The 13,752-nt window shown below is 56.2% G+C and overlaps 1 protein-coding gene across 3 annotated transcripts in view; it reads left to right on the top strand.

Annotated features, from left to right (window-relative positions):
• Nucleotides 1-12,792, top strand: part of SSH2 (slingshot protein phosphatase 2) — a 46,795-nt gene extending 34,003 nt beyond the window's left edge. For all 3 annotated transcript variants that reach the window (XM_084299570.1, XM_084299571.1, XM_084299569.1), the window contains exons 12-14: nucleotides 480-680; nucleotides 4,926-5,769; nucleotides 7,016-12,792. In XM_084299570.1, the coding sequence (XP_084155696.1) occupies nucleotides 480-680; nucleotides 4,926-5,769; nucleotides 7,016-8,938 (2,968 nt within the window). In that variant the 3' untranslated portion in view covers nucleotides 8,939-12,792. The remainder of the gene's footprint in view (nucleotides 1-479; nucleotides 681-4,925; nucleotides 5,770-7,015) is intronic.
• Nucleotides 12,793-13,752: the final 960 nt, after the last annotated feature.

Genomic DNA, 13,752 nt, shown 5'->3' with positions numbered 1-13,752 from the left:
AGTGGCTGCTCATCATACTCAAAGGCTCTGTTTGCTTTCCTTTCAATGAGAAAAATCTCTCTCAATAGGGAGAGAGGTCTGGGAGGGGGGTAGGCAGGGTTTCTTACACCAGCCCATAGCAGTGTTGGTTTTGTCTAGCCAGCTGCCAAACCCAGTGTGTTGTCAGTAGTGCAGGGATGCTATATCAGTCTTCAGCAGTTTTCATAACAACTGATGTTTGTCCACGTTGTGATAAAAGCTTTGGAAGAACTCTCGTAACAAAACCTGTTAAGAATATTAAGGTCTTGTTCTTCACTTTCTTTGTGTGTCTTGCCCCAGTTTGTAAATTGGATTACCAGATCACATCCAAGAGGCTACAAGCGAGGCCACAGTGTTGAAAACATGTTTGATAGTGCTCAGGGAGAGAAGTCGCTGTGCTCTTAAGCTTCTCAGAGGCTGTGTTTTCTGCTTAATGACTCTTTGCCTTTCTCTTGCTCTAGGAAAAATGGTTCAAAATGCCTGGTGCACTGCAAGATGGGAGTGAGCCGCTCGGCGTCCACGGTCATCGCCTATGCCATGAAGGAGTACGGCTGGAACCTGGACAGGGCCTACGACTACGTGAAGGAGCGGCGCACCGTCACCAAGCCCAACCCCAGCTTCATGCGGCAGCTGGAGGAATACCAAGGCATCCTGCTGGCCAGGTGAGCAGAAGGAGTGACCCAGATTTACCCATTTTAAGTCATAACACTTAAATGATTGACTCTGTTGTTTTAATTAGGACTTTCATCGCTGCATTAAGTAAGGTCGTGGTTATCTGAGGGAAGATAGTGCTCTGTTTGCCTGGGTTATCTCAGCTGAGCTTGGGAAAATGTGTGTAATAAAGAGTTTTTAGGAGCCTGTTTGGCTTCTAGGGTTGGTGGTTGGTTTGTTTTTGTTTTTATTTTTGGAGAGTAGCATCCCGTGAGCTGCTATCTGAGTGCAGCATTCAGATCTGTGCAGGCTCCAGCAGAGATAAACGATGTCCCCATTGCTTGTAACATCACTTGGCAGGGAAGTCGCTTTGTCTCCATCTCAGCCTTACAGTTCCCTGTTGAACATGCCCCTCCTCAGCAGCTGGTGCGGTTTTATTTAGATCCCTTTGGTGAGTGTTGGTGTTAGGGGAGGGGACAGGATGTTCTGTGCATTGCAACAGCAGTGTTTATTCCTGCATGGAGTCCTGAGGCTGGTCTGGAGCTGGGCCTGGGCATGGGCAAGTGTGTTGTAACCCCGAACCTATCACCTGATTAGCAAAAAGACATAAATATTGCAAGTTTCTGAGAAATCTGATTGTAAGTTCTGTTAAGCAATGCCTCCACGTGATCAGCTGGAAGGAGGTAGTGATACTCCGTGTTTCACCAGAGTACAGTATTTTGTTTGGGATCCTGGTGTGCCTTGCAGGGGAGCAATTTCAAGCAGAACTTACCCAAGCTGTGCCCTTCCTGCCACAGGAGGTGGCTCTGTGCATGTTTTGACCCAAGTATTTCACACCTTAGTGCGGTTGAAATGTGCCTGCCCTTTGCTGTTCTTCACAGCAGCTCAGGTACCCACGTGCTATCTTCAGGACACCCAGGGCACTCATCTCTGTCCTCATCTTGCTTTTGTCCCTTTGGTCTTTCCTATCCACTTGCAAAGACCTCCCTCCCCTTTCTGTGCTCAGGATTTCTCTGTCCTCCTGCTTCCAGCCCTCTTGTCATCTCTGCTGCTGGGCCAGGTCTGGATTCCTGGTTTTTACACCAAACCCCTGGTGTGACTTCCTCCTATCACTGCAGTATGCTTCCTCTTTCTCTCTCAGCACAGACAAGCAACCTGAGGGCATTTCCCAGATCATTTATTCCCTGTTTAGGTGCACCCACAGGATCTTTGTCCTCCACCTCTTCCCATGCCTGCCTTCCTCTTCCCTGTTCCCCAAACGTTGGCTGTCACAGTGACTCTTTCTACCTGAAAAAGCAGGATTCTCAGGATAGGTCACAGCCAAATAGATATTTTAAGAAATGCTGCTCTCCTGCACTGAGGAAAACCATTTGAGACAAATACCACACCTGCCTTGGCTGCCTCATGTGATGCCACTGCTGGTACCAGTAAATAAAGGTCAGTGCTTGACTCTGAGCTAGAGGTGACCTGAGCACTGTGGTGTGCTACATAGCGCCGGCAGGCTAGGAAATTAGATCTCTCTGGGGTGCACTGGATGGAAAAAAAGAAGCTTTTCAGATGGGAAAAGCACACTGACATCCTGTGCAACCCTCACAGGTTGGTGAGCACCTGCGAAGAGCCCTAGGCTGGTAGCAGCCGGTGTGCCACATCTTCAAGCCCTGCGATCGCTTCGGGTAATCTGTCAGCCTGCAAGCTGGTGGCACACGTACAAAGCCACCCTGTACAAACATTCTGGTTAAGGATGTTTTTTTTCCTCTTGTCTCTTTCAGTATTTTTTTTCCTCGGGAAGTAAATCTTTCTTGCTGCCAACATTTGCGTGGTGTGTGGCTCCCCTCCCACTTGAGCGCAGCACAGCTCCTGACCTACTCTGCAAGTCCCCATATGAACACAGTTACTCGTGAGGCTTTAAAAAATGCAGGAACACCGCATTACATCTGTGCGTGGAGGGCTAAAAAGCCTGCAGTAAATGAAGCTTCACTGAAGCAAGGAATAGCCTCTGTGCTGCAGAAACGGTCCTCCTTTATGCGGTTCCTTTCTCGGCTCTAACTGCTTTTTCTCCCCTTTCTTGGCTGTTATTTAGCGTTGCCCTCTGGCTGCCTTGTTTATTCCCGTGGTATTCCAGGCCAGGTAAAAACAAAAAACAAGAAACCATCGGATTCACGCTCATGTGACTGCTCGGATTTCAGAGGGAAGGTTTGGGAGGGCAGCCATGTGCTCGCACTATCTGGTTACAGTTTTGTGCTGGGCTTACAGCAACTGGGATATGTTTTCCAGCTGTAAAACGAAAACCCCCTGCCTGCACAACAACACGTGTGCTGGGCTTTGGAACAGCTGTACTTCCTGGGGCTGGTTAAACCATCCCCTCCCTCCGGTGATAGTGACAGAGAAGTTAGCCCTGTTTCTTTTATTAGTTATGGGTGAGTTGCAGCAAAAGAGTGCTTGGCATTGCTCGTCCTTGTGCAGTTTGTGACCCAGCAGCAGTGGCTTTACATGGGGGCCTGGAGACCTGGCTGCAGTGTGGGGTTGTCACAGGAGGCTCCAGGTTCAGTGCTAGCACATCCATGAGCTGTTTTCCCCATCCTGAGAAGGCCAACAGTGCCTGTGGGCTCCAGGAAGGGCCATGGGCTCTTGTTCTTGAACCTGTTTTTAGCACCTCTTGCAGGCTATAAGGCTGGAGGAAGCGTGAGGTGACAAGCTAACAGGATGCAAGGCACCTACCCGGGGCTGGCTGACATCTGTTTTGATTCGCAGGTCAGGGCTGTGCTAAGCACGTTTGGTTTGTCCTTGCACAGAGGCAATTTTGACTTTCAAACCACAGGCACAGCTGAACGCTGAAGCAGCAGGGCTGGAAGTGCCCCAGCACGAGGTGCTGAGCCGTGGGCAGGACTGGACCTGTAAGCTGGTGCAGCTCTGGTGGACAGAGTTTGAGGAGGGTGTTAGGAAAGGCTTGAAGCTCTGCTGAAGCTCAGAAAACATCAGCAATTCTCCCCAGGTCACCCAAGCAGACACGGGCAATCCTTGCCATCCTGTATGGAGCCTCAGCAGGAGCCTCCTTCATGGACAAGCCCGGTTCTGGTGCTGGTGTCCTGCTTTGCTCCAAAACCCATGAGGGATGGAGCACATACACCCCGCAGCAGTGCCCTGCAGCATCCAGACCTTCCTCTTCTTCTCTGAAAGGACCTGGGTCTGCCCTGTGCCACATATGAAGGCTGCAGCTGGTTTATGGGGCTAGGCAGCTAAATCCACGATGGATCATTTTCCTTAGCTGTTGGGCACCCACAACTAAATTGCTGCATTATAATTAGTTCAGTAGCCTCTGTTAATTAACTTATTGCAGCCCGTGGATGTGTCTGGGAGCGCCTGCTCACGCTTAGCAGGGGACGAGGGAGCTTTGGCCAAGTCTCCTGCAGATTCGAGGACTTTTTGTGGTATCTGCTCTCCTCCTAGGGGCAAGCGGTGGAAGCACAGCCCTGTGGCCCTGGTCACTCTGCAAAGCCCTGGCAGATGTGGCCAGCTGGTGTGGTTTCATGGCGAGAAGTTGCCTCCTTTGCTCTCTGTAAGCCCAGAACATGGGCTGTTTCTTTTTTTTGGCAGGTGGGAATAATGAAGCTGGTGCAGTGCTTTGTGACTGCTCAGACCTTTCTAAAGGGGCTTTCCAAGAGCTGGAGAACTTTTGACCTTCCTTCCTGTGGAAAAGCAGGTGGTGTTTGGGGCCGCTTGTTGACTGTAGAGGATGTCTTCTGTGTTTTCCTGTCTCACTCACACACGTACACACGCACAGAGCCCTTTCTGGTTACCAGGGCCTGGGGATTGACCACTGAAGTTATTCAAAGAGGGAGCCACAAGGAAATGGGGCTTCAGTGCCACCATCCAAGACCAGGGACCCTGTCCCATCTGGCCAGTGCTTACCTGCTAGCAAATGGAGAAGCGTGTGTTGGCTAAGAACCAGATTCTGTAGTCAATTAAATGCTGCAATTGATTGAGTAAGCTGATAAAAACACTGCTGGGGAGTACGTGTGTGTGAGGAGCAAAACAGTGCGGTGGAATTTAGGGGCTGGAAAGCGGCGTGGTGTTGGATCAACCTCTCCAGCAGCAGGTTTGGCCCTGAGATGTTTAGGTTCAGCTGCACTTGTGGTTGATGACTCTGGTATTTGTCACGGCTTTTCATGTAGGCTGCATCCTCTTAGAACAAGGTGGGTCTGGCCCTGGTATGTGAAAACACAGCTCAGTGTTTCCTCTGCTCTTCTTTCCCACAGCAAACAGCGCCATAACAAGCTGTGGCGCTCGCACTCGGACAGCGACCTCTCAGACCACCACGAGCCCATCTGCAAGTCCGGGCTGGAGCTGAACAAAAAGGAGATCACCAGCTCGGCCGACCAGATCTCAGAGGCCAAAACCAACGACAACCAGCAGCCCATGTCTCCCATCTACTCGGCCGAGCTGGACAGGGAGCAGCAGCTCCCAGAGGATGCCAACATGATCGAGGAGACGTGCGTGAAGGAGAGGAGGATCCACCTGGAGTTCACGTGTAGAGACTTCCACGCTGAGCAGATGGAGGACAAGCTGAACCTCAACAACATCAACGGCTGTACGGCAGGGTGCTGCGTGGATTCTGTCCCCACGGATAACTGCCATGCTTCCGAGGCCTTAATGCAGCTCCAGCGCCCCTTGGAAATAACCGAGTTCCCGGATTTGACGGTGGACGACCTGGAAAAAGATGCCCTCAAACCTGATATGAACGTGCACTTGGTTCCCATGGAAGAATTCACGTCGTGCTTGAAAGACTTCCCCCAGTCCCCAAACCAGAATTCCCTGAGTCCCCAGCAGAACGCCCAGCCCGAAGTGACAGACCTCAGCACAGACAGGATTGATTTCTTCAGCGCTTTAGAGAAATTCGTGGAGCTTTCTCAGGAGAGCAGGTCACGCACCTGCTCCCACTCCAGGACAGAGGAGCAAGGGAGTGGCAGGAACGGGGTCCCCAGGGTGCCCGCGCTGGAAGTGCCCCCAGCTGCAGACGTGGGTGCAGATGCTCGGAGAAACAGCTCTGGAAACTCCCCTCAGGCATCCGATGACTCTTCCACAGATGAAGAGCAACAAAAGGTTAAAATAACTTGCTTGTTTTTTTAGGAAGTACTGCTCAAACGTGGCTGTAGGTAGTTCTGCTGGGAGCTTGCTGAGGGCAGGGGATTTTCTAGGTCTAGCTGTCAGTGAACAGGGCCGCCCTCAGGGGTGGGATTGCTAGATAACTTACCCTTTTCTCTTCTATTTAGGTACTTGCCATTTTCTGCATTTTTTTCCTTAAACATCTATTTACTGGCTATGGCAGGGCGCTGGCTGAGTCAACCCTGCCCTGCCCTGGTCTGCTGTTCTCATGAGAAACTTATTTTTGAGTTTCACATCAGGAGAGCGGATAGGTGGGACTTGACCCATTAGTGCAGCTGAACAGCCGAGGCCAGCCAGCATCCTGAACCTGCGCGGATATTCATCTGACTTGAGGAATCCACCAAATAATGGGACAAAGCTGGCGCTTTTCCCTAGTTGGAAAGCACCGGCACTGGGACAATAAATTGGGGCAGGTGTAGAGCTTCCACTGATGGAATAAAATGAGCTCGTATGGGCCCAGGGTGATGGAGTCAGGGACGTCCTGGTTGGCTTCTCTCCTGGGGCAGAGAGAGATTGGACAGAATTTAGCAACCTCTGCGTTTAGGTACCTTTCTGTCCTAATTGCTTTCCACCCTGCAGGGCTCTCACAGGGATTGATGGTGTCCAGGGCCATCCTTTTCTAGGAGCCTCTCTTATTTAAATTCCACCCTGCATTGCTTGAATCTTTTCCATCTCCATGTGAGGCAATAAGGCTCTTCCAAACACAAGAGGCCGACGCTCTCTCCTGTGATTTGGCAGCAGGAGCGTCTGTGCTGCTGGGGGAGCCTCTCTGGCCATTTTCCTCGGGGAGTGTTTCAGTGCTTGGCCATTCTGTTTTTGTTTGCTCCCCTACGTGAGCAGAATCTTCCACATTTTCGGTTCAAAACTGCACTTTTAGCAGCATCTGGATTTTTTTTCTTTTTTTGGTTAACTGAACTATATTTAGGGAAAAAAAAATCCTTTGGAATTCGTGGCAGTGAAATAACAATTCTTAAATCTCAGCCCAGGTGGAAATCCAGCCCGGAATATGTTATGCACAGTCCCAGAGACAATATTGCTTCTGTGTTGGTAATCGCTGTGTGCTTACACATTAGCACTTGTCCTTTCTGTTCCTTTTGGGGGGTGCTCCCCCACTGCTTTTAGGCAGCTTGCTGTGTGTCAGCACAGCCGACCCGTTTGTGATTCCCCTGTTTGTGCCTTGCAGGAGGTCCCCGAGCTGCCTGGCGCAGCCCATCTCACGCAGTCCCACTCCGAAAACGCCATTTCTGTGAAGGAAATCATCACGGAGATCGAGTCCATCAACCAGGGAGCAGCACCTGCCCAGCAGAAGGAGGCTTCAGCCACTGCCACCCAGACACCAAAGAGGACCACGGGGCACGACCTGCCGGTGGAGGCACTTTGGGCGTCGGAAAGGGTGGAGCAGAGCGAGGGAGCCTGCGTTGGACACCAGGAGAAGGAGAGGGACCCTCTGCAAGCTGAGCGAGACGCTGCCTCCTCGCCGCAGCTCTCTTCCTGTAAGTCTGACCTGGAGGAGAGCAGCCCTGCGGGGGAGCAGCAGAGCTCCAACCCGGAGCCCAAGTGGTGCCCCGGCTCCGTCCGGCGAGCCACCTTGGAGTTCGAGGAGCGCCTGAGGCAGGAGCAGGAGCACCAGCACGTGCCCCCGGCCTGCATCTTACCGACCCGCAAGAACTCCAGGAACGACTCCGCTGCTGCCGAGCTCCTGCCGCGGGGGAAGACGGAGGAGCCACCCCTGGAGCTGGCTCCAGAGGACGGGGCACGGAGCGAGGAGCTGCTGCCCCCGGGGGCAGAGCAGCCTGCAGGCAGGCACCCACCCGCACCTCGTGCTAATCCTGTGCAGGAGCCGCTGCCCGCAGAGCCCAGCCCGGGGCAGGAGGTGCAAGAGCGCAGGACGGTGGTCTCGTTTGATGGCACGGAAGAGCCAGCACTGCCTTCCCTCCTCCCCAAAAGAATTGAAATCATCGAGTACACTCCCACGGTCAGGGCTGCGGAGCTGGCCGCGGCTGTCCCTCCGCTAGATGAAAACTTGAACCCTTCGTTGGGCTCTGAGAAGGCACCGACCTGTCCCGGAGCTCCCACGCTGGTAAATCTGTCACTGCCAGAGCACGCGGTACAAAAACAAGCCACCCCCACCCGGGGCAGCCACAGCGAGGAAGGTGGTGGGCTCTCTCTTCACCCCGGTGCTGCTTCCCCCTCTGCCCTGGTGGCCAGTACGCATTCAGCCAGCCTCAATCACTCATCTTACCCCTGTGTAGTTCACCTGGAAGGCGTCACCGAGCAGAGCACGAGCACAGACAATGAGCCAGTGGCGCCGTGTGGCGCTGAGGGAGATGCAGATCTCCCCTTCAGGGACAGCAGCCAGCCTCCGTGCCGGGGCAGTGCTGGCTCCTCGAGGCAGCTGAGCGGCGAGGATTTATCCAGCCACCGTGCCGAAAACATGGACCTGCTGGACATCTCCTTCCTGTGCTACGGCCTCCCCCACAGCTCCAGCAGCCACAGCGTGGAGGAGCGCAGCAACAGCCCCGGGCTGGTCAAGCAGCGAGCGAAGGAAATAGAAGCACGGATCCGGCACGCGGGGCTCACCACGCCTTCCCACATGAAACGCTCCGCGTCCTTGGCCAAATTGGACTGCCTGGACCTCTCCAAGGACGACTTATCCGAGAGGCAGTCGGCCTCCTCCAACTCCCACCCCCCCGTGCTTCTCACCTGCGTCGCCCTGGGTCGAGGCTTCCGCGGGGGGAGGCTGGAGGAGGGCTTGGAGAGCCCGTGGGGGAAGCACCGCCTGTCCTCCCCGCCGGCCCTCGGGGATCCCAAACCTGCTCAGCATTTCGTAGAGCAGCTCAGAACAGCCGAGTGCATTGCCCAGAGCAAGCCGGTGGAGCGACCGCTGGCTCAGTACGCCAAAGACTGTGGCTCCAGCCAGCAGGGCACGGCTCCCACGTGGACTACCTCCTCGGAGGGTCCTCCGCTGCTCCTGGACCCCTTGTCGGCAGCGCGGGGCCCGGCTGTCACCCCCCGGCAGCAGCACGGTAGAACTCACCCCTTGAGGAGACTGAAAAAGACCAATGATAAAAAGCGGACAACCAATCCCCTCTATAACACCATGTGATCCCGAGCCCTCGGCTGCCATTTCCTACAGAGAACCCGTGTGGTTGCGTTCACGCAAGGGGCAGGTGTAATATAAGGATCATGCACTTTATGGGTTAATTTTATATATATATATATATATATTGTCATTTGACTGTTCCTGGCGCATGTAGGTGTGGGTTGGTTCTTCTGTGTGTGACTCTGACTGCAGGACTGTTTGGTTTTTTGTTTTTTAATTTTTTTTATTAACTCAGATAACCTCAAACGTTCTTTTTTTTTTTTTTTTTTTTTTTTTTTTTTTGGCTTGTTTTTAAAAGAACACCCTTAGCCAGCAAAACGCTATCGGCTCGCTTCGGCAAGGTGGAATGTTGCTTAGAAGCAGGTCCTAGTCTCTGACTTGAATTTTTTTTTTTTTCCCCATGCCACGAAATGGTGCTGGGCAGCTGGGTTGAGAGCCCACGTAACTGTGAAGGCTGTGCCAAGACCCCTTTGTTTGGCCTTTTCTTTTCTTTCTGCGAACTGGAACTGCACGGTGCTGGCAGGTCTCATGGAGCTGCTCCAGGACCAGCCCCCAGGCTCGGTTCTGCTGGCAAGGAATGCATGGGGTGGGCTCCGAGCCCCCCGGCACCTCTCAGCCCCGCTTTTTTGGGGGCTCAGCTCCTCCGCCAGCTGCCCCATCCTCTGTTACCCAGCCAGAGCCTGTGAAACCCGGGTGTTCTTCTAAAACAAGCGCCTCGTTAGGGTGTGAACCCTTCCATTACTTGAATACTGCTGTGGGCCTTCCCAGTTCATGGCCATATCACCTGTCCTCTGCCCTCCTGCTGCCTCCCCTCCACCTGAACGCTGGTCTGGTCTCGTGCTGCCTGAGTTTTCCTCTCCCCCTGCCATGCTCACGGGCACTTCTGTTCGCTTCCCGACCCAGAGGCTGTTGAAGTTGTTACATGATGTATTCCCCTCCTGAATGCAAAGCTTTGTCCTCTCTGCTGTCACTCCTACCACTCAACCCGGAGGGAAGATCTTTTCTGGAAGTCTTTTTTTTTCCTTTTTTTTTGCCTAAATTGTACATACGGTATTTATATAGATTTTTCGTTGTTGTTTCTATTTTTTTTTTAAGGGCAAGACTGCATTCTGTAAACTGGAAAACAAAACCACCTAACTCACACTCAGTGCTGTTCCTTGTAATCTGCACAGAACCGGAGTGGCTTTGACTTTGTGAGCCGTCTTCCCCTTCCACCAGTGAGCCTCGATGCTGGCTTTTGCCAAATGTGTCCCGGCCCCTCCAGTCCTGCCTTCACCCCTGTCTCCCTGCTGCAGGAGGGGGTCTGTGCCTCTGCCCCTCTCCCTCCTGCCTGAAGCTGGGTTTCAGAAGTGCCAGGGGGACGTGGCCAGCCCTCCCCGTGCCCTCCCCGAGCCATTCTGCAGGTTCTCGCCTTCCCCTCGCGCAGCGCCTGCTCCCACTTTCAGCTCATTATTTACGGTTCCCGAGCACTTTGGCTAAATCCAAACTCCTCCTTTCCAGCCGTGCATGTCCGCAAATTACCCGGCTGCTGTCGGGAGCAGAGAAAAAGGCACTTGAGGGCTGCAGGGGAGCTCTGGGTCCTGTCTGCAGTCCCGTGGCAGGGCTATGGCAGGGCACGCACGGCGTGTCTGAGCTGGTGCCTGGCGCCGGCCCAGGCCCGCTCCCAGGAGGAGCTCAGCAGTGAGAAGATGCAGAATGGCTCCAGCTGCTGAAAGCCCGGCACGGAGAGGACATGGGGTGGGAGGAGCAGCGGACGAGGCCGTGCCTAGAAAGCAGCACCCATGCTGCAGAGTCTTGCGGGCTCTGCTGGGCCGAGCTCGGCTCCAGCTGCAGAGGAGCAAAAAAAAAAACCCCGGAGCGTGGCGGAGTATTTGGGAAGCAGCACAAATCCCCTTTGGGAGAGCTGGAGCCCTGTGGCAGGGCAAATCCTAGCAGTGAACAAGGTGAAGTGAGCCTGGGGTGGGATCCCACCTCCCTGCCCTCCTCTAGATCCGAGGGATCCTTCGCTTCTTTGCCTGGGCTGTGTGCGCAGCCTGGGCTGGAGCGCAGCCCGAGGTGGCCCAGCAGGGTCCTGCGGGGGTCAGGTAGCACAGTGGCCCCAGCCAACTCCCTGCGGGTCACCCAAGGCCCTGAGCTGGGAGGCTGGCTCCTCCGGGACACCAGGAGACATTTGGCTTCTCCCAGACAGCTCCAGCTGGCTTTGGAGCCGGGCAGGCACTGAGGAAAGGCCAAGGGCCTCGTGTCACCCGCTGAAGGGCAACTTCAACCCTCGCCTCCCCCACTGCCCTCCGCACACCCCGCTGCCCACAGGGGCAGAGGGACTGGGTGCCCCGGAGGGTAAGGAGCTGCTGGGGAGGGAAAGCCCTGTGTCATTTGTCCCCTCCAGGAGCAGGAAGGCGATGGTTTGGGGTTTTTTTCTTGCCTGATTTAATCTGGTGCCTGCTTTTTGCAGACCAGCAGCGCTGCTTCCTCCCAATACTCCGCTCCTCTCTGGGGGGAGCCGTGCCGTGCTGTCCCAGGGCAGGTCCCTCTCCTGCAGAGCGATGAAAGCCTTGGGGGCTGGAGGCTCTGAACTCGATGGCAGAAGGGGAGCGGGCTGGAGGGGACGCAGCGCAGGTCCTTGGCAAGTGCCTGGGCTCAGAGGTCCCTGCCCGGGGACAGTTGTCCCCTCTCCGTGCCGCTGGCTCGCCCCTGGTCCCCGCGGCCACCCCAGTGCTTCCTGCGCCCCGCTGAGCACCACGGGGAGCAGCACCTTCCCCCAGGGAAGGAGCAGCATCTCCAGGGCGCTCGGCAGCTGACGAGCCTCGCTGACAGAGTGGGGTTAGGAGAAACGCGTTGTTTTAAGGGCATTTTTGTACAAAGCAGCTGTTCTGGTCTCTGGCGAAGCCCTCTCGGAGGACGCTTTGTTGTTTACATTGACTCCTGTACAATATCTCAGCCATTGCCTCCCCCCCACACCCCACCCCTTGCCCGCCTGATCTCCGGCTGTACTGTAACGTGTGAGCCTTGCACAAACGGATAGCGTGTGCGTGAAACTGGTTTTTACACTGCGTTCTGTTGCACTCGATGGTGTGTGTGTGTGCGTGTGCGTGCGTGCGTCCGGTCTGCTGAGAAGTCGCCCCCTGTACAGATCTCTCCCCTTCGGCCCTCTCCCGGGGGGCACGGTCCCAGCAGGTGGCAGGAGGCGACGCCGCTTTGGGCTCCTTTTGGGCTCGAAGTCGGGTGAGGATTTTGGGCCAGGGCCCTGTGGAAGGGAGCCTGGTGGCACCCGGCACCGCTCGGACTCAGTGTGGGCACCGTGGTGCCACTCGCCCTCGCCCTGGGAGCCCCGCAGCCCCACCAGCCCTACTGGGACGAGGAATCCACACCTGCAGCGGGTCCCTGCTCACGGTGCCTCCTGCCTTAATCCCGTCCTGGCTCTGCATAAAGGGGCCAGAGCCCTAAACCCCTGCTGGCGTGGGCAGAGGTGGGAGCCGGGGTCGGGCTGGGCAGGGGCTCGGCCACCTTCTGGCAGTGCCACGAGCGGTGCCCCCAGCCCGGCCGCCCTGCAGACATCTCCCTTGGCACGAATGCGAGTGCCGGTGCCTTTTCTTTTCCTTCCTGGAGATGCGATGTCCGTGCGGGGTTTGTTGGGCTGGCTGTGGGGCAGCGAGCCCCCCGGGGGCTGCAAACCGGGGAGGGGAGCTGAGCGCTGCCCTCGGCCCCTCCCGGACCTTCCGTGGTGGCTGGGATCGTCCCTTTCCCCCTTCTAGACTTAAGACCGATGTGCTCAGCTGTTTTTAAATGTGAACTTGTGCACTGACGTGCAGATTCAATGTTCTTGTTACCGAATGAATAAAGTTTTATTTTGACGACGACGTCCGCGTGCTGCCCCCTGCTTGGGACTGGGTACGAGGAGGGGGGTGATCCCTGCTGCTGGCAGAGCGGGGACATGGGGGGGGGGGGGGTGTGGGGTTTGCTTATGGACCCCACCAGAGGGGTAAATGGCCTCCCCTGCCACAAGGGACCTGTGTGGGGACCCAGGAGCCCAGACCCAGCTGCTCCCCTGCGGGCTCCCTGTGCCAAATCTGGGCCTAAGATGAGGGGTGGGGGTGCGGAGCCATCCCTGTAGGGCTTGGGGAGTTTTGGGGTGCCCCGTCCCACCCCATTCCCCCAGCACCCATTGGGAAAAGGCTTCCTGGGGCCTCTCCCACCTTGCCAGGGATGAGGTGCTGGGGGCACGGGGCTCGCTCTGTGCCCCAGCTCCAGGCACGGAGCGAGCCGGGACCGTGGTGGGACGAGGTGTGGTGTGTGGGGGTGCCCCTGCAGCCCCCTCCCTGCCCACCACCCCTTTGGCAGGCGGGTCGGGGCTGTCACCTCTCGCTGCCTTTTCGCCAGCTGCCCCCTCCTGCCCGCCTCAGCCAATGCTGGGCCCGGCTCCGCTCGGTGCCCTTGTAGGGTCCAGCGCTCGCTGCCTTTCCAGGAACCCAGGGCTGCCCCCCCCCAGCTCCCCCAGCCCTACAATCCCTTAATCCCCTTGGGCCAGGGCATCCCTGCGGGGCCGGGCTCTGCTAAATCCTAAAGGCAGCCGGTGAGCGTCCCCGCAACCATCCCAAATCGTGGGGTGGGGGCTCACCCCCTGCCTGCAGCCCCTTGGGGGGGGGCTACGGGGGTGCTGGGTCCCCCAGGAGCCATCCCACGGCCGTGATCCCCAGGGAGGGGTTTGGGGTTGGGGTCTCCGGGACGGACACCTTGCGGAGAGGGGGGGGGGGGACACCAGGAGGGGCTGCGCGCTGCGGGGAGGATGCTGCGGGGTGGGAAGAGGACAAGGAGGGGAA

Source organism: Netta rufina (genome assembly GCF_964035555.1).
Source record: "Netta rufina genome assembly, chromosome: 21".
Taxonomy (NCBI): Eukaryota; Metazoa; Chordata; class Aves; order Anseriformes; family Anatidae; genus Netta; species Netta rufina.
The sequence above is the reverse complement of the archived record's forward strand: the minus strand, read 5'-3'. Positions and strand labels throughout refer to the sequence as shown.